The sequence below is a fragment of the Ochlerotatus camptorhynchus genome, unplaced genomic scaffold (genome assembly GCF_037179485.1).
Source record: "Ochlerotatus camptorhynchus isolate MF236.1 unplaced genomic scaffold, CSIRO-AGI_Acam_v1.1 ptg000135l, whole genome shotgun sequence".
In the NCBI taxonomy this organism is placed as follows: Eukaryota; Metazoa; Arthropoda; class Insecta; order Diptera; family Culicidae; genus Ochlerotatus; species Ochlerotatus camptorhynchus.
In genome coordinates, this window is record NW_027040625.1 from 1,337,929 (window position 1) to 1,364,194 (window position 26,266).

The 26,266-nt window shown below is 41.7% G+C and overlaps 1 protein-coding gene across 1 annotated transcript; it reads right to left on the minus strand.

Moving 5' to 3' along the window:
- Positions 1-17,452: 17,452 nt before the first annotated feature.
- On the minus strand, positions 17,453-25,398 carry LOC135700367 (calcium-independent phospholipase A2-gamma-like). Its single transcript, XM_065220856.1, has 6 exons — positions 25,260-25,398; positions 25,010-25,092; positions 24,473-24,884; positions 24,199-24,419; positions 23,706-24,138; positions 17,453-18,061 (listed from the first exon to the last, which is right to left on the minus strand). The coding sequence occupies exons 1-6, from the start codon at positions 25,279-25,281 to the stop codon at positions 17,817-17,819; spliced, it is 1,416 nt and encodes a 471-aa protein (XP_065076928.1). The 5' UTR covers positions 25,282-25,398; the 3' UTR covers positions 17,453-17,816.
- Between the last annotated feature and the right edge of the window lie 868 nt (positions 25,399-26,266).

Here is a 26,266-nt window from a genome sequence, read left to right on the forward strand (position 1 = left end):
GTCCGTTGCGAGTGGTGGCGATTCGGTGGTTGACGTTGCCGTGAACCAGCAAGTTTTCCGCTTGCAAAAGTGCTCGACTGCTGGTATCTCGCCGGTGTCGGAGATTGCTAGCAAACTGAAGGATGCCTCGGTAGATACGCCCAAGACTAGACGGGTGGTAGCTGGTGACCGCGAACGGTTCCTGGGGAAAGCAATCGACGGGAACCTTCTCCCAGATGACCATAGCAATGCAAAAAGAACACACGAAACGAAAATCAATTATTTTATTCATGTGTTTCACTTATACATTTTTGCCAAAACGTCAGCCTTATACATTCCATAAGACAAACCACATAGGTCATATAAAAATGCATAAAAGGTATGTGTAACCGCTTATACATTTCATTTCACACATGATCTTCATTAACCTTTTGCAAGGCGTCTGCTTATTAGTTGACTTAAACATTTTATGAATAATCTGTAATAGAAATTTGCCAAAAGGTATAAGGAGATTTCTATCCGTGCACGTTTTCGTTAAAGAAAATATTACGACAAAGGTAATTCCTATTAGATATATTTGCAAACAGTGACAGATCACGAAAATGAAGATTCAGTGGAGGTGCTGGGCAAAGGTGTTATATCAAGACTTTAATTGAAGAGGCCTCAACTCCATTTTGTGGACAAGCCTGTAGGGTCGTTTTCTAGCGATCCAAAGCCTACATTCGCAAACCTAAAACACAATCGAGTAGAGGAGAATTTCCCCTACCTGTTCATATTGTTGATTTGCGTTGGCGGACTTCGTTTCGCGACAAGGTGACCTTGTAGGGTTTGTTTGCAGAGTGGAGTTGTGGCCTATTCAATTGTTGATAGTTCAATTGCCTGTATTTGAAATGTAGATAATTGTTCAATTGCCTGTTCAATTCTTGATATCCTAGACAAATGGTAAGTTCCAAATTCGCTGTTGTCGTCGTCGTATTCGCCGTCGTAGTCACCGTAGGCAGTACCATTCGCGAGGGGGGCGACACATCTAAATCTCAATTCTAGATGCTCAACAAATCTCACACTAGCGAATCAATCTTCGAAAAATCTTCAATCATTTCTCGCATCTACTTGCATTGCACATCATCTTTTTGCAGGAAATCTTCAGAATCGTCATCAATCTTCTTTCTATCTACTCAGTGTGCGTGCAGCTAACCACAGCAAAACACAATTTTTCCTGCATCGTAGATAGAGTCGCTCTCGTCGACCATTCGTATATTTTAAATTAACAATCAACCGCTGAAACTATATGAATTATCGACAGAGACAGAGAGTTCATGCCATACCAAGCAAAAATTTAATCATATTTTGTCGTGGAGTATTGTGGTTTTCAGATAATCGATGACCCTGGAGGGATCGTTTTTGCTTAGTGAGCAGATTATCATGGGTTTAAACGCAAGCTCTCCCACAACAGAATAAACCGCGCAGTTAATAACCAAAAGTTGAATTCTCGCGTCAAATAGACCAATGTAACATATCCACCATTTTGAGAAAATCGTAGTTCGACAGATTATTATTTTATCTGTTTAGAAACAATAAATTTTGCAATACTATTTTTAATAAAGTCAGTGAATAATAACGTTGAAAATTCAGTAGAAACGGCAAAATCACAATTTTGCTTTGAATTTCATGCTACAAAATAGGAAAAAAAAACCACATAGGACGTTTTGACAAGCCAAGTTGTACATCGGACATGTCACATTGGACGATTTTTCTCAATGACATGATCAATGAGTATTACATTGAACGTTTTGTTCTACATGATACTAGATTCCCTTTCACAGATTTCAGAGTAGAGTACTTAACTTTAGATTGGCCCCGCCTTTAGAAAATGAGCACCAATCATGTCAGTCCGCATCGTGCTCTCTTGCCGTGCGGATCTATTTGCTTTTTGCTGAAGGAAGTGTTACTACTACCTAAAGCTACAACACATTTTAACAGCACTTTTCAGTGCTCAACCTGTAAAAAAAAATTTTCTACCTTGTTCAACTCTTATTCCTCTTCGATCCTTGTTTGGACCCTACCCGAGGTAATCCTTCTTGGATATCGATTTGGAAAATTCCTCTTCGATCCTTCAGATTCTTATAGTAATCTGCTTGGAAGTCGATTTGGATAAAAATTTACTGCCGCCATGGCGCCTAAACGCAAAAGAAAGGGGCAAACTCTTGACCCCCCTTCTGATGAAATTAATTTGAGTAATCAATTTGATTTGCTCACGGATGATGAGAATGATCCATCATCCAAGAAAAATTCTAGTAAACTTTCCCGGCTTAATGCCAAGAAGGAAAAGATTCCCCCTATTGTGATAACCACTACCGATTTCCATGCTCTTCGCATGGAACTTTTGAATTTCGTGAAAGTTAAGTTTTCACTACAAATTGGACGTCGGGGTGAATGCCGTGTATTGGCTGAAACCTTGGATGGATTTAAATGTCTTCTCAAGTATCTTACTGAGAAGAAGCACAAATTTTTTACTTACGACACCAAAACTGAACGTGTGTTCAAGGTTGTCATGAAAGGACTGCCCAGTGGTGAATCCCTGGATCAGATCAAAGATGAACTGGCAAAATTACTTGGAGTTGTGCCACTCCAAGTAATCAAAATGAAAATGAAATCCCGTCCTGGCGATTCGCGCAACGGGATTTCTAATGATTTTTATTTAGTTCACTTCAAGTCTAGTGAACTAAACAACCTTAAGGCCTTAGAAAAAGCTAGCCTTATGCTCCATGTCCGAGTGAAGTGGGAACACTTCAGGAAGACTGGAGGAAATTTCCAAAACCTCACCCAGTGCCGTAAGTGCCAGGGATGGGGTCACGGAACTAAAAATTGCTACATGCCAGCTAAATGCATGAATTGTGGTGATTCCTCTCACGCAAAGGACGACTGTCCTGTGAAGGAAGATCCTAAGAAATTTAAATGTTCAAATTGTGGTGAAAACCACAAATCCAATTTTTGGGAATGTAAGACTCGCAAAGCGATCCTACAATCTCGTTCTAACCGTCAGGTAGGAAACGCTCCACGTTTCCGACCAGGTACAAATTCCTCTGCTGTTAACAACGGTCAGCGAGGAACAAATTCTACATTCGTACCCGTAGGTACAAATATCTCCCCTGCTTCAAATGTTTCATCTGTACCTACTCCCCTCGCTGCTAACAATGTTCAGCGAGTTAATGGAGCTACCTATGCTGCTATTGCAGCGGGTAGAAATCAAAATACTAACCAACGTTCTAATGGAAATTTTGACAATTTTGACTTAGGAAGCATTACTGCCCCCAAAATGGAATTTTTACAGAATTCATTAATTGACATGATTTCTGATATGCTTAAATCTAACTCCATGTTTGATGCTATTCAAACTGGAGTAAAATTTGCAAATAATATTGTCATGACTTTAAAATTCAGTAATGGATTTTAAAGCATTAAATATTGTAAATTGGAATGCTCGATCTCTTAAAGATAATGAAGACGAGCTATTTAACTTTTTAAGAGTTCATAACGTGCATATTGCCGTTATAACTGAAACGTTCCTTAAACCTGCCCATAAGGTTAAGAAGGACGCAAACTACTTGATTTATAGAAATGATCGTCTTGATGGACCCTGTGGTGGCGTTGCCATCATTATTCATAGACAAATCAAACATAAAATTCTTTCTTCATTTGAAACCAAAGTTTTTGAAACTTTGGGGGTTTCTGTTGAAACAAAATTTGGACAACTTACGTTTATAGCTGCCTATTTGCCATTCCAATGCGTAGGCCAGCAAAAGAATTTTCTCAAGGGTGACCTCCAGAAACTTACCCGTCATAGGTCTAAATTCTTCATTATTGGTGATTTTAATGCAAAACACCGCTCATGGAATAATGCTCAAAGCAATTCCAATGGTAATATTCTGTTTGATGATTGTTCTGCAGGTTATTACACTATTCAATATCCAAACAGCCCAACATGCTTTTCTTCTGCAAGAAATCCCTCCACTATTGATTTGGTCTTAACTGATTCATGTCAACTTTGTAGCCAATTGGTTACCCATGCTGACTTCGGTTCTGATCACCTTCCAGTAACTTTTGAAATATCCCAAGAAATAATTTGTAATCCCAACAGCTCTACTTTCAATTACCATAGAGCTGATTGGGAGCAGTATCGAACATTTATGGAATATAACTTCGATCCAAACATTCCTTTGCAAACCAAAGATGAAATTAATTATGCTCTTGAATCTCTGACTACTTCTATAGTTGAAGCAAGAGCTGCCTCAGTACCAAAATGCGAGGTTAAATTCGATTCAATTATAATAGACGATGATCTTCAGCTCTTGATCCGTCTTAAAAATGTCCGTAGGAGACAATATCAAAGAACACGCGATCCTGCCATGAAAGTTATCTGGCGGGATTTGCAAAAACAAATTAAAAAGCGATTCTCTGCCCTGAGGAACAAAACTTTTGAAAATAATATTTCTAAATTAGACCCGAGTTCCAAACCCTTTTGGAAACTCACAAAAATTTTGAAAAAACCTCAAAAGCCTATTCCAGCGCTTAAAGAAGGTGGTAAAATTTTGATCACAAATTTGGAAAAAGCTCAGAAACTTGCTAAGCAATTCGAGAGTTCCCATAATTTCAGTTTGGGTCTTACTAGTCCTATTGAGAATCAGGTTGCTCGGGATTTTCTGAATATTTTCTCTCGGGAAAATATTTTTGATGATTCCTGGGGGACTGATTTGGACGAAGTAAGGTCTATAACTAAAAATTTTCCAAATATGAAAGCTCCAGGTGATGATGGAATTTTCTATATCCTCATCAAAAAACTCCCAGAGAGTACCTTGTCTTTCTTGGTAAAATTATTTAACAGATGTTTCCATTTGGCATACTTTCCTGATAAATGGAAAAATGCAAAAGTTGTTCCAATTTTGAAGCCGGATAAAAATCCAGCTGAAGCTTCTAGCTACCGTCCAATAAGTTTGCTTTCTTCAATAAGTAAACTTTTTGAAAAGATAATTTTGAATAGAATGATGCTTCACATCAATACGAACTCAATTTTTGCAGATGAGCAGTTTGGATTTCGCCATGGGCATTCAACTACTCATCAACTCTTAAGAGTTAACAATTTAATTCGTTCAAACAAATCTGAAGGCCACTCAACTGGAGTTGCTCTTCTAGACATAGAAAAAGCATTCGACAGTGTTTGGCATGAAGGTTTGATTGCTAAATTGAAAAAGTTTAATTTTCCACTTTATATTATGAAATTAGTTCAAAATTATTTAACTGACAGAACTCTTCAAGTAAATTATCAAAATTCCAAATCTAATCGACTACCTGTTAGGGCAGGAGTTCCTCAGGGTAGCATTCTTGGGCCTATATTGTATAACATTTTCACTTCGGACCTCCCTGATTTGCCTCAGGGTTGCCACAAATCTTTGTTCGCTGATGACACAGGCATTTCCGCTAAAGGAAGAAGTCTTCGTGTTATTTGCAGCAGACTTCAGAAAAGTTTAGATATTTTCTCTTCTTATTTACAAAAATGGAAGATTTCTCCCAACGCTTCCAAAACTCAACTTATAATATTTCCACATAAGCCTAGAGCTTCGTTTTTGAAACCTAGTAGTAGTCACATAGTCACTATGAACGGAGTTCCAATTTCCTGGTCAAACCAAGTGAAATATCTTGGATTAATACTTGACCAAAAATTAACTTTTAAAGATCACATTGAGGGCATTCAAGCCAAATGTAACAAATATATAAAATGTTTGTATCCTCTTATAAACAGGAAATCCAAACTTTGCCTGACGAATAAACTTCTAATATTTAAACAAGTTTTTAGACCGGCCATGCTTTACGCTGTGCCAATATGGTCTAGTTGCTGCACTACCAGGAAAAAAGCACTTCAAAGGATTCAGAACAAAATTCTGAAAATGATTTTGAAGTTGCCTCCCTGGTACAGTACAACCGAAGTACATAGAATTTCGAATGTTGAGACTTTAGCACAAATGTCCAACAAAATAATTAATAATTTCAGGCAAAAATCGTTGCAATCCTCAATTGCAACGATTAATTCCCTTTATACTTAGATAAGATTTAGTTTTAGTTTTTAGTTTTAAGATATCAATTGTTATACTGACATGCAGGTTAAAAAACCTGTTTAAAATACTGAATTGCCAAGACATGAACAATGTAAAAACACTTAGATATATATCATAACAATTAAGGCTGGTACGTTACTGCAGTAACTGGAGCACCTAGGTTAAAATGAAATGTAATTTATTTTGAATTTGGAACAAATAAAGAGTTAAAAAAAAAAAAAAAAAAAAAAGCACCAATCATGTTAGGCAGTCCGAATAACCGAAGTAACAATCATGTACCCATCATTTCAAGCTGTACATTGGACAATGTTTGACCTAAAGACTGGAACGCGCAAAAATTGGTCGACAAAAAATCGTTTCTTTCAGTCAAAATTCATGTCACAAAAATTTTCTTATTTTTCTTTTGATAGTTCAATTCATATATTTGAAGGAAAAATGTTCGTTTGTTCTTTTGGTTTGCCAAATCCGAACTGTCGTGCCTTCCGCTTAACCCCTTCCATTAAATTTTGCACAGTGGTCTGATCGATCTTATTCGCCGCCAAACGCCAGTAAGATTTAAACTGCTGCTCGTTTTCCATGGATTTATTAGTTTTTTTTAGATTCCGTTTGACCAAGGCCCAATACCGTTCGATAGGGCAGATTTCTGAGCTGTTGGGAGGGTTGTGGTCTTTGGATACCACAACCACGTTGTTTGCATCGTAACACTCGATTACCTTTTTCCCATAGTGGCAGATCGCCAAGTCCGGTCAGAACAGCACAGGTCTATTATGTTGCTTTAGGAATGGTAGCAGCCGCTTTTCCAGGCACTCCTGGACGTAGATCTCTTGATAGATGGTTCCCGTAGTAATGAAAATGCCGCTTTTTAGACCACACGTGCATATGGCCTGCCAGACGAGATATTTTTTTTGGGAACTTGAATAGTTTGATGGTTTTGAAAATTTCAGCAACCTTCCCTTTTCCTGATGCACTATAAAACTCCTGTCTCGGAAGCTGCTTGAAGTCCGCCTTGACATAGTTGATAGTTTCGTCGTCCATGACGACACAGTCGAACTTTGTGAGTAGATTCGTATACAGCTTTCGGGACCGCTGCTTTGCCGACGTGTTATGTTTGTAATCTCGGTTCGACACATTCACCTTCTTAAACGTCGACAACCCGGTTCGTTTCTTGGCCAACTGCACAGTAGTATGGGAGACATTGAGCTTGCCAGCGACCTCCTGGATGGAGAGGTTAGGATTCCGCTTATATTTAACCGCCACCTTCTTCGTCGCCTCTGCCAAGTCCGAATTACGATTGCCGCCGTTTCCAGCCTTCCTGGCGGTCGACAGACGCCCGAACACTTTTAAAACGTTTGTCACGGTCGATTTGGCCACATCCAGCAATTTTGCCAACATGGCGTGTGAGAACGTCGGATTCTCTTGCTGCGTGAGCAAAATTTTGACACGCTGCTCCTCTTGCTTGGACGCTAGGGGAGGTACAACTTGATCTGAAGTAATATTTGATGTAAAAATTGCTCAAATTGGTAGTTATTATAATTTTTAGTATAAATATTAATGATATTAACTGTCAAGCGAAAAGCTTCAAAGTAAAAAAAAATAACAGTGTAACTTTATCGAATACACTCAATGACGTTGTACCGTTGTTGTTTATGTTTACTGCAGCTTTCTGTTTGTCATAATTTTTGCCTAGATTTTCGTTTTCGATAGCTCTGATCGATTTCGACTTCGGCTTTTCATGATAAAAACGGTACTGGACGTTCCCCCAGCAACAAATCTCTCCAAGTTGCATGCTCATGGCGAATCGAGCGTAATACGACCACGGAACCATCATTCTTGGATTCCGTTAACAGGGGCGGCGTTGTCAATCGATTCCCGTTCCATCGGAGAACAGCACATTGGTTCACAGATGATGAAGAATTCGCGGAAATTAATTCCTGGGAATGGAAGTGCGGCCGATTATGCTACCAAAAAAGCCGAAATTATGAGAACAAGGAGCGGATTTTGGTGGCGGTGGCCAGCAAGACCACAAAGGAATGACTTGCCTCTCGTGTGAAATACATTTTTGATTAAACGAATGTCAAATGTACACTTAAAACCAAAATAGTCAAAAACAAACAAAAAACAACTGTCAGACTAAGTATAAGAATCGCAAATATCACACATATTAAAATATTTAATATTTCCACCATCGGTATTGATACTGATACCTGAAGCTGTCCTTCCCCTAGCTTGGACGTTATTTTGAAAACTGGAGAGCAAACGGTGAAAACTCATCGTAGCACCCATTGTATATACACTCAACTTCCAAATGCAACATTTCAGGTTTTTTTTTTATGCATTTTTAACAGAAATACACCAATTTTAAGTTGACAATTTTTTGCGTGTTGCAGATTTTATAATTTTCTTAAATAAATAAAAGTAAATTTGGATGGGTGTTTTTGCATCATATACAATGATAGAAAAGCAATAGTTTGTATCGCTTAACTCGATTTGTTTACATTTGTTACTTAGGGTCTTTTGAAAAGTGACGCGAGAATTGTGTAAACCATGAATCTCGGAAAGGGTATATGCGTGATCCAGTTCGGAAGACATTGCAGGCGGCTGTTGGGGACGTTGCTTCATTTGAATAGCTTTTTGTTAAGACGGTCGAAGATTATGGTAATGTAAGGAGCAAGTTGGCTATAGAGAAACCGTTTTTGCTTATTCAGTAAAAGATCATGGGTTAAAACTCAAGCCTCGTTACATTACTGAGTTGATTTATCCAGGCCCTTATTGTAGAAAATCGTTAATAATAGAAATCGGTGGAACGATCTGGAAAAGTAATACGTATATTTAGACAAATCCGGTTCGGAAGACATTGTTAACTACTTTCGGGGATTTCAGGATTGTCGGTCGTAGCTTGTTGTGACGTAAGGGGCACGGTGGTTTTAGAGCGACCGTTTTTGCTTACTGAGCAGAAGATCATGGGTTAGAACCCAAGCACGTTATAGTATTGACCGTAATGACATTCGGTTCAAAGGACGGGTACGCAAAAGCAGTAACATTTGAGTTTTATGAAATACGTGCTGATTGTAAATCCATATCAAATTCTTTTCAAGAGCAATAGTTGTCGTCTTCGGTGAGGTCGTCGCCGGGATTGAAACATAGTAACAACAAATTGAACGAAAACTTGATCGTAATTGTTTTGTGAGCTCCGTGACCTAGTGGCGACCGATTTTGCTTGCTGAGCAGAAGATCGTAGGTTCAAACCCAAGTTCTTTCGCGATATTGAATCGTTAGGTCATCAATTCAGCATATAGTTTACCAAAAAGAATCCTGCTGCAAACAACACCCTTTTATGCAGCATCCCAGTGATTTCTCATTGAAGTGCAAAGGTATTCTCGGCTTTCATTAAAGCGAGTATTACGTCAACATATTCCTGCCCATTCCTTTCTTGACCAGCATTCGCACGTGGCCGGCGCTGTTATTGCCTAATTTTAGATCACCAGTATTTACACATTGATGATGAATGCTAGTCCCAAGAAACGTCTATTGGTTCTCTGTGTAATTACAGCTGATCTGGCAATAACGAAGTTCCATCTACGGACGGATGGATATCCAGCATCACCTTGTTCTAAACGACTGGTACCTTTTCTCCCCCCGATGGCCTCTCGGAAGCCCGGAATAAAAACCGCACAAAGCGCGTTAGGCCCTCCCCAGAAGTAAGGCAGGTGGTGTTCACTTTAAATGCTAATAACTTTTCGGTGTTAACTTGGATTCACATCCGGTCTTCGGCCAAGATGTTTCCAATACTTGAAGTATTGTTCTACATTTTGTACAAGAAGAAAATCAATCCACTACAGCGCCACCTAGAGCTGTGAATGTGAAAGTGGTTCGTTCCCCCATACATTATGTCTATTTTCCCGATGCAAACTTCAAATTTTGGCAGGGTGTTTCTGACCTCCTAAGCTACCATTCCAAAAGATCAAATAATTTATGTTGCTGTGCTGGGCTCGCTGTCACTGTATAACATGTTGCCTACGTGCCTGCTACTGGGCTAGATCATCCGTTGGATGGAAATTATCCAGAGGTATCACACGTACACAGTCAGACGGCGCTACTGCTGGAGTGATGCAAGCACGGTTCTCGCGTGGATGTGCTCAAACGACCATCGTCGTTACTACAAGTTTGTTTCCGTTCGGGTTGGCGGGATCCCGTCATCTACACAACAGACAGAGCGGCGGTGGGTACCGTCTAAGCATAACGTTGCAGATCTAGCCACCAAGTGGAACAATGGTCCGCAGGTGACAAAGGACAATATACGAGCCGCAAGAAAACTGGCCTAAGGAACGAACGGTTACATCAACTGAAGAAGAACTCCGTACTACCCATTTCTACGCCGTCCACTTTGCTCCAACTATGGTGTTCAAAAGATTCGATCGATGGACTAAAATGCAGTGCATGGCAGCTTATGTCTTTCGCTGCATCGAGAACTTCCGCAGACGTCGAACAAAATATAACCTGGAACTCGGCAACTTCACCAGCGACGAACTCCAACGGGCCGAAGAGCCACTTCTGAAGACGGCTCAAAGCGAGTTGTATGCAGAAGAAATCGCCATACTCGTCAAGACTCAAGGACCACCAGAGAATCGCCACGCCATCGTGGATATATCCAGCTCTATCTACACTAAGTGTCCGTTCCTGGATGAGAACGGCATTCTGTGCAGCCGTGGCCGAATGGGTGCTGAACCATACGCACCGACTGAAGCTAAGTTTCCGATCATGCTTCCCAATCAACACCTAATGGGGGAGGTAGCTCATCGATTCTTCCGGTTCGCCTCCTAGCATCGTGCTATAAGGTACCAGGCGATAACCAGGGTAGTTGATCGATAGCTCGATGACATCATTTCGTTGGCATCTGCAATGGGAAATTCTCATAGCAGGCGTTGACGATGGGACGTTGCGAGTTGTTGAATAGCAACTATCGTGGTAACTCACCGATTACCTGTCGATCTGCCAAATTTGGAAAGACGTCTGCATTGAATTGTCTCATATAATAATATTCCGCCCACTATATCACAAGAAATTGCGAGTAGCTGAGTGGAATGGAGATAAGTTAAGCATTGGGTACAGGACCAAGTCTCCCCTGGGTGGTGCCAAAAGATGAGCGCAATAGAATCATCAAGTTGCCATTAGGCACGGAATGAGACTATTGCATGGCTGGGTAGTCAAAGTCTTCCATTCGTTAGTCATTTCAGGTGGATTAGAACAGGTTTGGATTTTTCAGATATAAGATACATTCATACCATTGGCATTTGGTATTTGAGATAAAGACAGAGACAGGATGCGGAGGGCCCGCTTAGGGGGAGCGTAACCCATGTTATGGCTTCCATTTATTAAATAGTTCAGATAGGCTGGAAATGATAGGTTCATGGTGAGAAAATGTACCATATGGTGCCCGTTCACTGATCATTGCAACGTTGATGATTTCCTATAGTGACATATATCACCTTCTTAATGCTTCAGTATGCCTCAAACGATTAGTTCTTAGTTGTTAATAGAACTTCCTTGATGAAATCGGCTGCTTCATGCAGACTGAGCAATTCTGATTATAGTGTCAGATTTGTTCTGTATACAGAGGAACTGGGAGGGCTTATTAGAAACTTATCACCAATAAAATAATGATCTTCTAGTAAATTTTGCATTTAATTTTATTAATATTTTATTTTATTTAAGCATATTATTTTTGTTACAGTCAATTTGCATTAGCATATGATACAAGAGATTTAATATTACTTGCTCGTTTTCGCGTAAAATAATCAATATTTATCTTACTTGTAATTACCTTTGAAAGTTTTTTTTTTTTTTTTTTTTTTTTTTTTTTTTTTTTTTTTTTTTTTTTTTTTGTGATCTGAAAATTTACCCAGTTTGGTTAGAAGTTTCGAGGCTAACGCATGTCCACAGGCCTAATAGAAAGATAGGCAGAACAAGTGTATCATTAAGAATGGTTGCATGCAGGGTTGCTTCCACTAACTTGCTATAGATGAGTGATTTTCGGAGTTTTGAATTCGTTAGATGTTGTAATGGAGATTTGTGCTGTTGGATGCGGGTGGAGATTGGAGGGCGGGTGTTTGATGCATAGAGCCTGTCAATTTCGCTTTCAGAGTGTCGCAGTCAGCGGTTTTATGATTTGTGAGCGCTCGCGATTCGTAGAATCGTTGATTGTGACTGCAAGTGGATTTGACGGGTTTTGTGTTTCGGACGCTTGTTTTTGGCCTTTTCTTGTGTCTAACATGTGCAGAGTATCATTATAGCGTCTACTGGTTTTGAGATTCCTGGTGGCGTGAAATATATTTGTGAGAATATCTTTTTGAGATTTTAACAGTCACGTTTTGTTTGTAGTTTATATTTTATTTATTCATGTAATTATCGTAAATAATAGTTATTCAATAATAGATAGTTCATCCATATATTCGTACTTTGACGCGAAGCGCTGTGGATTATGAGATGCTCGATGACCCTGGAGGGATCGATTTTGCTTACTGAGCAGAAAATCATAGATTTAACCCCAAGCTCTTCAACAGCACAATAAATCACCACCATCATGTGTATATTTGATATTAAACATTAACCTTGGAAACTATTTGCATATCAAGCGAAAACGTAGTCCTGTATTGTCGCGAAGCGTTATGGTTCTGAGATGCTCGATGACCCTGGAGGGATCGTTTTTGCTTACTGAGCAGAAAATTATGGGTTTAATCCCAAGCTCTCCGTCATGACTCTTAAAATTCATTATCACTAAACAAAATTAATATGTTCTTTCGATAGCCGGCTATCGAGAGATTAAATAAACAACAAATAAACAATACATACTTTTGGTTGCATCGCCAACTTGAGGTGAATCCTAACCGAATACCCTACCCAACCCTCCAACTCCGTAGCACTTATGAGGATGTCGCTAAGTCGGTGGCCTCTCGTTAAGTAAGTACTACATCAACATTTCCTTCCTTATCCCTAGTTATGGTAAAGATGGGCGTGGCCGGGAATAGCGACAGTCATGCTTCTGTTACTCTTGTTTAGATTGGAACCAATGTTTACTCCTCAGCATTATTCCTGAAAGTAGTCTAACTGAGAATTTCAGAAGAGACGTGAGTGTCTCTAGTATCCAATCTACGAAGTATATCATAACAACGCTAACGCTAACGCTAACGCTAACGCTATGCTTCCCAATCAACACCTAATTACATTCCTTATTGTAGACTGGTATCATCGCCGTTTCCGTCACGCCAACCGAGAGACCATCTTCAACGAGATTCGCCAACGCTTCGAGATCTCTGCACTGAGACGACTGTTGGATAAAGTCGAACGAGCGTGTGCATTCTGCCACCTAACGAAGGCGATCTCCAGACCACCAGCGATGGCTCCGATTCCCGAGATGCGCTTGACAGCTTTCATCCAACCTTTCACATTCACCACGTTGGACTACTTTGGGCCAGTGCTCGTTAAGGTGGGCAGAAGCAACGTAAAACGCTGGATGGCCCTCTTCACTGCCACACGACTAGACCGGTGCCTATGGAGGTAGTACACTCACTAAGTACGGAGTCGAGTATTATGGCATTGCAACGTTTCGTGGCACGTTGAGGCCTACCAAGGGAGTTCTGAACCGACAACGCAACCTGTTTTCAAGGCACTAGCAACGAGTTGAAGGCGCAAAGTAAAGCAACACACAAAGCTCTCTCCGAAAAGTTCACTAACGCGGAAACCAATTGGAAATTCATCCCACCAGCGGCACAATGGAAGGTGCGTGGGAGAGACTCAAGTGGTTTAAGGAAGTGGTTTAAGGAAGTGAAGGATTTGGCGGTAGACGACTTGGTGTTAGTGGATGACGGAACGGCGAGGGACCAGTGGATACGGGGAAGGATCGAGCAGGTCTTCCCAGGACGGGACGGCAGAGTACGCCAAGCGTTGATTGTGCAAAAATGATTGTTCAAATCAATACGGTATTAATTGTAAGTAAGGGGCTGTTCATTAACTACGTAGACAGATTTTATCACAATTTGTTAACTACTAACTAAATCTATCTAAAGCTAACTATTTACAGTTCTTTAAGCTAGTTTCCTATACGATTTACTGTTCAGCGCTAAAATCTAAACCTATATTCTTAATATTATACAGTTAGTACAGTTAAAACTAATGCAGTGGACAGTGGGTATTAAGTCGCAACACTTTCAGAGACAGAACACCAAATTTGTAGGTCGTAAATATCAGGATCGCTATAAAATTAGCCTGAATAAACATTTAATTGCAGCTTAAAGCTCATACACAACAAAAACGCGTTGCTAAACTAGAGTTGGTGAATCTAACCTAACAATGATGTTGAAAGCTTTATTCAAATCGGAGATCCTCGAGCTGAGGCGTTTGTTCATTTGCTCTATAACAGAATTTAAAATAGGTAGGGGGTTTTTTTTTAATCTAATTTCCGACCTTCTAAGCACAACTCGTGCTTTACCTCTCTTTTCTGGACGAGTTTCAATAAAAAATGTTTCTATTAAAGATGACTTCTAAATTTATTCACTTTTCCGTTGGATTTGATAAACAGTCACAAATTGTTGTGATATTTTTTTTTTAATCTAATAGTGCTTCCTGATTCTAAGGCTGTGTTCATTTGATGAATTTTCACTTACATATGACATTTCGAAAATCAATAATAATGTTCGAAAATTCCTCTGTTGATCATCTGATTTTCGAGAAGTTGTTTGTCAAAATTGATTCCTGGTCTGTCAGAAATAAGTCTGGTACAATAGCAGGTTTATTTGAAAATTTTCCATCTGTCATATTTAAGTGAAAATTCACCAAATGGAACACACCCTAAATTCGTTCAACGAGTTTCAATTCCGTCCAATGCATTGAAACGCCATTAGATTTTCTTCGTTCTACGGATAAACGTAGTTTATCCAGCAAAAAGTTCCCGGATATGAGAAAAATAAATATTGGATTCCCTCAGTCTATTGGTACTACTTCTAAACTGTGTAAAATTTTCGTCAATATTCCTCCTTATCCGGCAGATTTTTGAGGGGGTTGATTTGGGTTGATCTCATTGGCCGTGCACATAGAAAATAAATATAAAAAACTACAAGGGACAGCCCAATGGGGTTGTACGCAATGGTGACGTAGGACCAATGACGTTTATATAAGGTCTGGGCCAAAGGGCTTATTGGTGTTAGTGAAATGTGCAAATGTTTAGTGGTGTTCGTATTTTATTGCAATGTTTATCTTTTTACACGAAACAGCTGTTGGCAGTGACGTATTTCTATCTGTTCTCAGTATGTTGGCAGTGACGTATATCTATCTGTTCGCAGATGTTCAGCAATGTTTACAACATTTTTGCTTCTAACACCAGCAAGCTGCCTGTTGGCCCAGACCTTATATAAATGTCATTGACGTAGGACTACGTGCTCTTATTTAATAAATAATATTTATTTACTGCAGCAGGAGCTTGTGTTTTGTGTAGGAATAGGAATTTGAGCGGGGTTCTCTCTGTTTATACTCTTTAGTATGACTATACCCTGAAAAGAACCTTTTGATATGAATTTTATTAGTGGCATGTTCAGAAATTTAACTCTTTTGGAAAATCTTGGTTTCCCTGAAAAGGACCAATGGTAGTACAGACTTAAAGCCTTTGGAAGATGATGATGACGTGTAGGCAGCTGGATCAGCAAATCGGACCGGACAATCCCATATTATTCGGTTCAATAATTGTGCACTTGCAAGAGTCTCGATCCGTCTGCTGCTGGACAGGGGTTGAACTAGTGTCTGCGACAGGTTCGAAGACCGCAGAATATCAGTGTCCACCCAGCTAAAGCTCCTCCCCTTTTTAGTTTTTCTCGTTAAACTCCTTCTCTCAACAAGTTGGTAAATCTTAGCCTTTAGCACAAAGACGCTTAACACTGTTTTCGACGAATTTATGATCCTGTTTAACGGCATGGTTCTTCTCTACTGCGCTAAATCAAACGAGTAGAAATAAGATAGGATGTCGGTAACACGCTCGCATAATTGAAAATTCGATAAATATTTAACGGAAAAATTACAATTAATCGTTAATCCAATAATTGGACGTTTTGGCATCCCTGGAAAATAGTGTAATTTTATGTTTTTTGGTGGTCCTTCGAAAATGTCGAACAGCTGAATTGCAACCAGCAAGTGTAGCCAAGAACCAAAATCGGTGCGATGCTAGCTGTCATTGCTATGACGACGACTGAATAAAGGGGCTTAGAAACAGAGGGGTGAAAGTCAATCCTCTTCATCGATTTCCTCTTTTGATGACCATGACTTCACTAACCTATTTCGTACTATTTCTGCTATGCTCTTCTATCATCCAGAGCAACAAACGTATGAATGAATGTGTTTGCCTTCGAGTTATTAACGAAACAGAAAGTCGTTGAAGAGAATCGGTCAAAATCACTTGCACCCCTGCTTTCAAATTTGGTTACAAGATTACAACTCTGGAGAGCATTTTGTGTGGTTCTGAATATGGCGATAAGTGTGCAAAATGTTACGCAATTTCAACCTTCCATATTCGCACACGCCCAAAGATAGGAGGCGAATGCCACTTCGACTTGTTTCGTCTACTTACGACTCTCTGATGACTGTGTTGGGGAGACAGCATATGCATGTACGTAATTGATGGATTTGTTAGTTATTTCGACGCTTTTGAACAATGATTAACATTTACAGACTTTTTCAATAGTTTATTGTTAAACAGTCAAAAGCATTGCTGTCGGCGCAAAGAAATATTTCTGATCGATTGGTGATAAAATTATTGAAATTGGACAAGGTGCAGCTAAGTTATTCACGTCTAAAATCTTTCATAATTTCGTTACATGTTCCATTTTCGGTTTTCACAAAGTGTACCCACATATAGAAATCACAGACGTAGTCGTAGTAGTTTAAAAGAGATTTAGCATCACAATATTAACTCTCTCAATCTATTGGCATCATTGATTCATTACTCATTCATATTCAAAAACCCAATTCAATGTATCGTGCTATCCAAAGTGCGACTGTACAACCATTCTCTCACCACGTAACATTCGTTCTCGATTTCGCATGCGCATAATGCTTCGACACCAACTTGCCTCCTCTATACCTACTGCGCTGCTGCAGCAACAGACGCGCGCATTTCGGGCAAAGGCAATTTCCCAAATTATGAAGCAATTTCTCCATCTACAGTAGGTATACGGTACCGCAGCAGTGCGACTCTATATCCATACAACACTGATGCTGCAGCAGGTTGTAATGTTTTTTTTTTCGACTGGGCCGAACACTCACTCGAAGTGGGCGAAAATTTTCGCTTTCTTTCCATCTACCTCGAAAAAAAAAACCATCAATTTGGATTTCGTTTTCTCGAAAAGTTTGTTTATTCGTGTAACCTTGCTTCTTAGAACGAGGTAAAATATATCGACTTCGCTTTAGTCCGGTAACATAAATCACAACGTAAACAAACGCTTTAGTCTACGACTAACAAAAACTGACTTGTATAAGCTAATTACCATTATAATACAGCGTGTAAAATCAAGATCATTCGAAATTTAATGGGGCGCTTGTGAAAAATGAACTTGCTCGAATGCGTTAAGATATTCGAGATACTGTTTGCAAATTCTTACTTAATCTTTGGAACTATATAACTTACTTCTTCTAAACAACGACTGGACTGGAGCAAACTGAGGGTAGAGTGTGCGGTGCAAGTTGTTCCTAACCGCCAAATGAGGCCCGAACCGCATCGTACGCTTTGAGGATCAGGCTTCGTTTGCGGGTTAGCAAGTTGCTCACCTGTTCGAATTTATCCTCATTGCGGCTGAAGTACTCCATCGTGTCCCGTTCTAGTTGGCCAATCTTCTCCGGTCGGGTTTCCACCATCGAGAGGAACTCCGTTAAGTACGGATTGAAGCGGAAATAGCGCCCCGGTGGCAACAGATCGCTCAGTGTGGTGTGGGTTGCTGTCAAGGGGGGAAATAAGCGAAGGTATGCGATATTTTAATGGATTGAATATAAAGCACAAGTTACAATTGTCGATATAGTGATATAAGGAGGGGCAATATTTTGTTATATCGTCATTAACTTTTGCGTACACAACGTTTACATTTGGATAGATTTCCAAATTCAATTAGCTTTAAAAAGATCATTTTGGCAATAACGCGCATCAAAATATCTTTTTTTTTTGTATGTAGAGTAACATTACTTACTTTTCCGCACTCACACGGCCAATGAGATCGACCGAAATTTAAGATCAGTTTATTCATAAATCAGGAAATTTCATTTCATTTTATTTTTTCATGTGGAAAACCTAAAAAATCTGCCGAAAAATGAGTAAAATTGACGAAAATTAAAATCAGTCTAGGAGTAGTACCAATAGACTGAGTGAATCCAATCTTGACTTTTCTCATATTCGGGAATTTGTACCTGGAAAAAACTGGAAAAACTCAAGAAAATTTACTCAGCGCTGAGTTCCTGCACCTTTTGTGATTTATGAGTAAACTGAACTCAAATTTGGGTTGATCTTATTGGCCGTGGGGCTCAAGTTCCTCACAAGTTCCTACCTCACGCCTCCACGAGTCATATGATCACAAAAGACTGCTAGCTGAAACATGGACACAGCTGGTTGGCGTAGCCTGGGCAATGTTGTCAATCCGACAATAGCAGAGTGAGGAGGTGCGACGCGAACACTGGCGCGGTAACCATAGCACGGTGATAGAGGAAATGCTTCGCCAACCCGAGCGTCTGTTCACCATGGAGGTGCGGCTCAAACAGCGTCTGACTGACATCCAGCGGCTGAATAAGAAATGCTCTTCCCCGGAAGCTACACCTAAGATGGCAGCCCCATCACGGCGGATAGGAGACCTTAGGCCAACCACCTACTGTCTCTGAAACCTTTACAATTATTACAGAAACTATCAGAGAAAGACATCAAACTGATTTAACGGCAACGACTTTTAGCGCAAAACAACGGACACGAATTGGATCATGGAATGTATTGACGTTAGCCCAGCAGGGTAAACTGGCACAACTCGCCAACGAGACGCGACGCATGAAGCTAGAAATCCTGGGACTGAGTGAAGTTCGTTGGCCAAACTTTGGAGAACACAAACTGCCGTCGGGACAGGTACTACTATACTCTGGTATTCGAGGTGAAAACGCTCCCCGCCATCGTGGAGTTGGTCTCCTACTTAGCGTCCAGGCAAGTGCTGCGCTCATCAAGCGGGAGCCTGTTAATGAGAGGATAATCGTTGCCAGATTTAGAACACGGGTTCGTAACCTTACCATAATCCAATGTTATGCGCCAACCGATGCTGCCGAGCTACAGGACAAGGAGAACTTTTACAGTCAACTGAATGCCGTCGTGGATAAGGTTCCAACGGGTGACATCAAGATCTACACTGGCGACTTCAATGCGAAGATCGGCTCTGACAACACGGACTATGAGCGTGTCATGGGACGCCATGGTCTCGGCGAAATGAGCGAGAACGGTGAGCTGTTTGCAGAATTTTGTGGCAATAACGACATGGTGATCGGGGGCTCGCTCTTCCCCCATCGGCCAGTGCACAAAGTCACGTGGGTTTCCCGTGATGGACATACCGAAAATCAGATCGACCACATCTGCATCAGCCGAAAATGGAGACGGAGCCTTCTTGATGTTCGGAATAAACGCAGCGCCGACATCGCGTCTGACCATCACCTTCTAATCGGTGAAATCCGCCTACGCATTGCGCGGATTCAGCAACGGGAGGAGAGACTCGGGCGGCGGTTCAACACACGCCGACTTGAAGATCCAGCGGTAAAAAGGTCTTTTGTTGAAGAACTTGAGACTCGAGCTGCGGCCGTTCCAGAAGGTGGCAGCGTAGAAGAACAATGGACGGCCATCAAGAATGCCTTTATAGAAACAAGCGAGAACAACTTGGGTGAGCTGCGCACCCAGAGGAGAGAGTGGATCACAGATGAAACCTGGCGGAAGATTGAGGAGCGTAGAGAAGCAAAAGCTGAGATAGAGCGGGCGAGAACCAGAGGAGCCAAGAACGAAGCTCGTCAACGGTACTCGGCTCTAGAGAAGGAAGTCAAGCGCTCTTGCAAACGGGACAAGCGAGCGTGGGTGAACTCCCTGGCCGACGAAGGAGAGAAAGCCGCAAACACTGGCGATATACGCCTCCTCTACGATATCTCACGACGCCTGAGTGGAGCAAGGATGAACCCGAGGATGCCAGTGAAGGACACGACTGGACAATTGCTTACCGACCCCACTGACCAGCTGAAACGCTGGTTTGAGCACTTCGAACAACTTCTTCAAGTTTCGACGGCCAACCAGCCATCAACATCTCGGCATGATCCGCCTAGGGTGCGGCGCATTACTCGCGTCAATTCCAAGGCCCCATCACTACAGGAGATTGAAGCAGCTATCCGAAGCATGAAATCCAACAAGGCTCCAGGGGTCGATCGCATATCAGCAGAGATGCTCAAAGCTGACCCCATGCTATCCGCACAAATGTTGCATCAACTATTCTGTAATATCTGGGACACCGCGACTTTTCCGGTCGACTGGATGCAGGGCATCTTAGTGAAGGTCCCAAAGAAGGGGGATCTGACTGTGTGCGACAATTGGCGAGGCATCATGGTACTGTGTATTGTTCTCAAAGTTCTGTACAAAGTTATCCTGAATCGGATACAGGAGAAGATCGACGCGACTCTCCGACGGCAGCAGGCAGGATTCCGTGCCGGAAGATCTTGTGTGGACCATATTGTCACGCTCCGCATCATCCTGGAGCAGGTCAATGAATTCCAAGAGTCCCTTTATTTGGTATTCATTGACTACGAAAAAGTTTTCGACCGTCTCAATCACGAGAATCTGTGGGGCGCCCTGAGACGCAAGGGAGTCCCGGATAAAATCGTCAACCTCATCGAAGCGCAGTATGAGGCTTTCACGTGCAGAGTTCTGCATGACGGAGCCTTGTCCGACTCTATCCGGGTAGTCGCTGTGTGAGACAAGGATGTATACTGTCACCGCTACTGTTTCTCATCGTAATCGACGAGATCATGGTAGGTGCAATTGACCGCGTACCGAACCGTGGGCTGCTTTGGCAGCCTATCACCATGGAGCATCTCAACGACTTCGATTTGGCTGATGATGTTGCTCTACTAACACAACGGCGCTCTGATATGCAGAGTAAGCTCAATGACCTAGCCGAACGCTCCTCTGCGGCAGGTCTCACCATCAACGTCAACAAGACCAAATCGTTGGATACCAACACGGGCAACCCTTCCAACTTTACGGTAGCGGGGCAAGCAGTGGAGAAGGTCGAAAATTTCCAATATCTTGGCAGCCAAATAGCGTCGGACGGCGGGACCAAGAGCGACATAGGTGCACGAATCAAGAAGGCTAGGGCTGCCTTTGCGAGTTTACGAAACGTATGGAGATCCAACCAGATAAGTCAACGTACCAAAATCCGAATTTTCAACTCGAACGTGAAATCTGTGCTGTTATACGCCAGCGAGACGTGGTGTGTATCAGCGGAGAACACTCAAAAGCTGCAGGTCTTCATCAACCGATGCCTGCGATATATAATTCGTGCCTGGTGGCCTCACAAATGGATTTCGAATGCCAAGCTCCATCGTCGATGTCATCAGAAGCCGATAGCAACAGAAATTCGAGAGCGAAAGTGGAGGTGGGTCGGCTACACACTTCGACGGGGCGGAAACGAAATTTGCAAACAAGCGCTGGATTGGAATCCGGCAGGACATCACAGCAGAGGCAGACCCAGGGGCTCATGGCGGCGGAGCCTGAATTAGGAAATTAAGCAAGTCGATAGGAATCTGACCTGGGCCCAGGTCAAGGCAAAAGCGAGCAGCCGCCCAGGATGGAAGTCTTTCACGTTGGCCCTCTGCACCGCTGGTGGTGCACAGGACCCTTAAGTAAGTTATTGGTCGTGCTAAAGCGAGCGGAAAACACTTTTTCAGCACTTATTATTGTCAAGTGTCACTTTTCGACACTGTTTTGAATAACATAATGGCCTACTTTTCATAACTACAATAACGGCGTGGAAAAGTACTACTTTTCGACACTCTTTTTTTTCGTGTTGAAAAAATCTTCTTTTTGCAACTTGTTTCATAAATGATCTTATGACAAATGGCCAAATGGCCAAATAGATAGATGACTGAATGACCAAATAGACAAATGGCCGAATGGACGAGATTACAGGGATTACTTTTATGAAATTAAAAATTGCACAATAGATGAAATAATCGTGCTGTCCTTTTAACCATCTAATGCCCAAATTTTTGTGTTGTTTCTACATACAGTATTATGGGCCACCCATAATTATGGGCCACCGGAAAGATCGCAATAGGCCGCGCTTGAAAGTTGACGTGTTTTTCTTTTGCTGCGTATTTTTCGTAAGCGAATTAAACACTTTTTGGCATTAAATTTGTTAATTTGTGTGCTGAAATTTAGTTTCAAGTATCCATAAAGTTATCATTTAGTGATATATCGTGTTTTGCCTGTGTTTGCCTTGAGTGGCTCGGTTGACCTTGAATCTAAACTCCAAAATATACGACGAAGCTTCAGTTCTATTGTTCGGTGTCTCCCGGGAGCCTGGTTCTCCGCGTTCGGATTCTACACTTTCGGCGTCTAGTTCTATTGAGAGATCGCTCCGCTTGGTGAACTAGCCCGGGAACGTGTTGATAATGTGTCCGACGCTAGTTTTGCTGGTGATTCGGTGGCCGACGTTGCCGTGAATCAGCAAGTTTTCCGCTTACGAAAATGCTCGACTGCTGATCTCTCGCCGGGGTCGGAGATTGCGAGCAATATGAAAGATGCCTTGCTGGATACGCCCAAGACTGGACAGGTGGCAGTTGGTGGCTGCGAACTGTTCCTAAGGAAAGCACTAAACGCGAACCTCCTCCCAGATGACCATGGCGATGCAAGTGATTTGTGTTCGTTAAAGGAAGTATTACGACAAAAGTGCATCACGAAATGAGATGCAAAACTTAGAGAAAATCAAAATTACGGAACCCATGGATAGCAGGATCAAATTATCATGGTTAGACAAGTCCAAATACATTTTACAATTAAAAAAAAAACATGATCTAAATACGTGCCAGGTTTGCAAAGAATATTTTCGAACCTGGAAGCGTGTATGTAATACCAATATCCATTTGATAACCGTGATACATACATGCAGGACTTATTGTAAGTGAAAGTAAACTCGGAATGGGCGTGACTCTCCAGACATTCTGAAATGGGTTGCTGGATCTGCAATAGAGCTATCACTTTCTAACTCCCGGACTAAAGCTGTCTACAATAGTCATAAATGCGATATTGTAGAGAGAGTTCTTCCATAATAACACTGCCGGCCAGTGGGAGTTAGAGGGAATACACACACACACACACACACACACACACACCCACAATTATGGGCCACTTCCATTTGATTAACACGCAGAGCTGACTGACCCATAATAGTGACTAGTTGGCCCATAATACTGAGTGACTGTACTTTCTTTCGAACGTTGAAGGCCGTGAATGCACTGAGTTAGAGTGCTTTAAAAAAATCTGCCCGTACAGCTGTCATGCCGACCGGAAGACTTACTACTCACCTTCCGTATCCGTTGCCGAGTCCAAAATTCGCAAAAACTTCGTCTTCCACGAGCTGGAAAGCGACGTCTGCTCGATAATATTCTTGCTGATGATCTTCTGACCGTCCTTCCAATCGCGTGGTCTCGTTCGGGTTCTGCCCGTCCCGAACGATACCACGCACTGGATCGCCTCATCGGGCCACAGGCATTTCGCTTCGTGGATGGCCACGGCCGTCGGATTATTATAGAGAATGCCTCCGTCCTGGTGGAGTTTGCCCTCCAGCTGGAAATCCCCGAAATAGGCCGGTGCTGCCGAAGATGCCCGTACCACCTCCCAGAGGCGAGCCGAATGGCTACCGGAGTACACTGACTGCACGTTCAGTGGGAACGCGTAATTCCTAAACACGTGCGCATCGATATACTCGTCACAAATGGTGGTCGACACACAACAGAACTAAGCAAAAGGGATTTTGATTAAGTGTCAGTTTGATTGGACTGTTTTGCAAAAAAATACCTTTGGAACATGGGCTAATTTCGACGTATCTATCATTCTACAATATCCAACGTGTTGCTTTAGTAAACTTTCCCACAGATCGATGTCGTAGTACGCATGAGTTGACATTAAACGGGATGCACCGGTCAGCATGTCCAGCGTTGTTGGCCGGTGGAACATTTTGTGGCTCATTCTCTTGTACAGGTGTATGCTTTCGTCCAGGGTGAGTTTCTTTTCGGATGCTACGGATATCCATTATGAAAGGGCTGCAATGTGTAAAATCTATCAAACCCACCTAAAGCACACAACAGAATTGCTCCCGTCGATACTCCGCACACCAGATCGAATAGCTCAAAGATCTTTCGGCCGGTCATCTTCTCCATCTTTCGGAGCAATTCAGCAACGATAATACCTCGAATTCCGCCTCCATCAACACTGAGAATTCTAATGCCCGGTCCGCGCAGTGGAGGCACATAGCCCATCAGGGCCAGTCCAAGCCGAGCATGCTCAACAATGACCGGATCCGGCGAATACTGCAACTCTTTGAGCAATTCTATAGCTCCTTCCCGTATGGCAAATTTTTTCTCAGTCGGTGATCGTTCCAACTTGTCCACCAGCTCGTGGAGAACCTGTCGCTGGCGGTCAACTGGTATAGCCTGCCGTCGCAAATCCATCAACGCGTGACGCGTTTGTGACTGATTCGAACGCTACAAAAACAAAACGCAGAAGATTATATCGATTTCATAAGGATGGCAAATTACATAATTTCGAAAATTGTGGGAGCGAAGAAAATCAATAGATCTTCAGTACATCTGACTGCATCGGTACATACCGATTGCAGCTTTGGCAGTTGTTCCGGCCCGTTCCATGATTCCGACGGAAAGATTCTACTGGCAACTATTGGCAGTCTACTACCTGTTTACAGAGAACGATATCAAAAAGGTACAACACACAAGCATTACACTCTTCTTCAAGGGCAACATAGAAGGTAACGATCCACTCAAAACAAAGGGAGAGCCTGCACCACCCATCCCAAACTATCAAAAAACAACATAATTTTTCTTTTTGTTACCACAACGAACCAATTAATTTCCAACTGCTCATGTTTTACCACCTTTCTGCACTAGAAGAATCCGATTTTGGACGCAGATTCATTATTTTCAGCAGAATGAAAATTTGAACTAATAAGAAACAGAAGACTCACAACATAACTCGGATCACGCCACTGCCAAATGGTTGTGTAAAAATGGATGACTACATGCACTATATGTCCACCAATACCATCAAACACACACCCAGTCAGGTTTCAGGTTTATGTATGCACGACGAGACCATAATAATAACCACAGCCAAACATAGCTTCCGCTAGTGTGAGTGCGATTGTATGCGGCTCGGTCTCGAATGCGAATGCGGGAAGCAAAACAAATACGTGAAAAACCTTCAGCTCACTCCACACTTTTTATCCATCTGTATGAGCCGGGTAAGCGAACACGTTGCTCGATGGGTGGATCGGTGGGTTGTGTTTTGAACGATTTTATCCGGCCGGAATGTGTAGGGTGGGTGAGCTAGTAGTGCGGGTACTAAGGCAATTTATTATTTAACAAATAATTATACGATTTGCATATAATTTTTATACACCAATCTAGAGCTTCCATTCTATATTTTGCTAGAAAAATGTTACATTACGATTAACTAGTATACGTTTTACGAAAACTCGTCCACCATTAATAGGAACACTGTTCCAGTAGTAGTGGCAGTTGCTAACTTTGGTTCCTATAATAGTGGAACGCATTGGATTCTTATGGATTCCACTTTTGTAGGAACACTATCACATCTAGAGATGCAAAGGATCTTAAGGAAAATCAATTGTTTTCCGTCATTTTTAAACTAGTTTTAAGTTTGAAATATGCAAATCTGCTTTATTTTAGGAGAGCTACCGATGAAAAATTACCGTATCTGGTTTTCCCTCCCACAACCCTCGTACCGCAACGGTAGGTTCACCACTATTACTGCCCAAGTAGCAATTCTGTTTTATTAGGGTTCAGTAGATCATGATTTAGACTTGTAGAATGCTTTAAACCCTTGATAA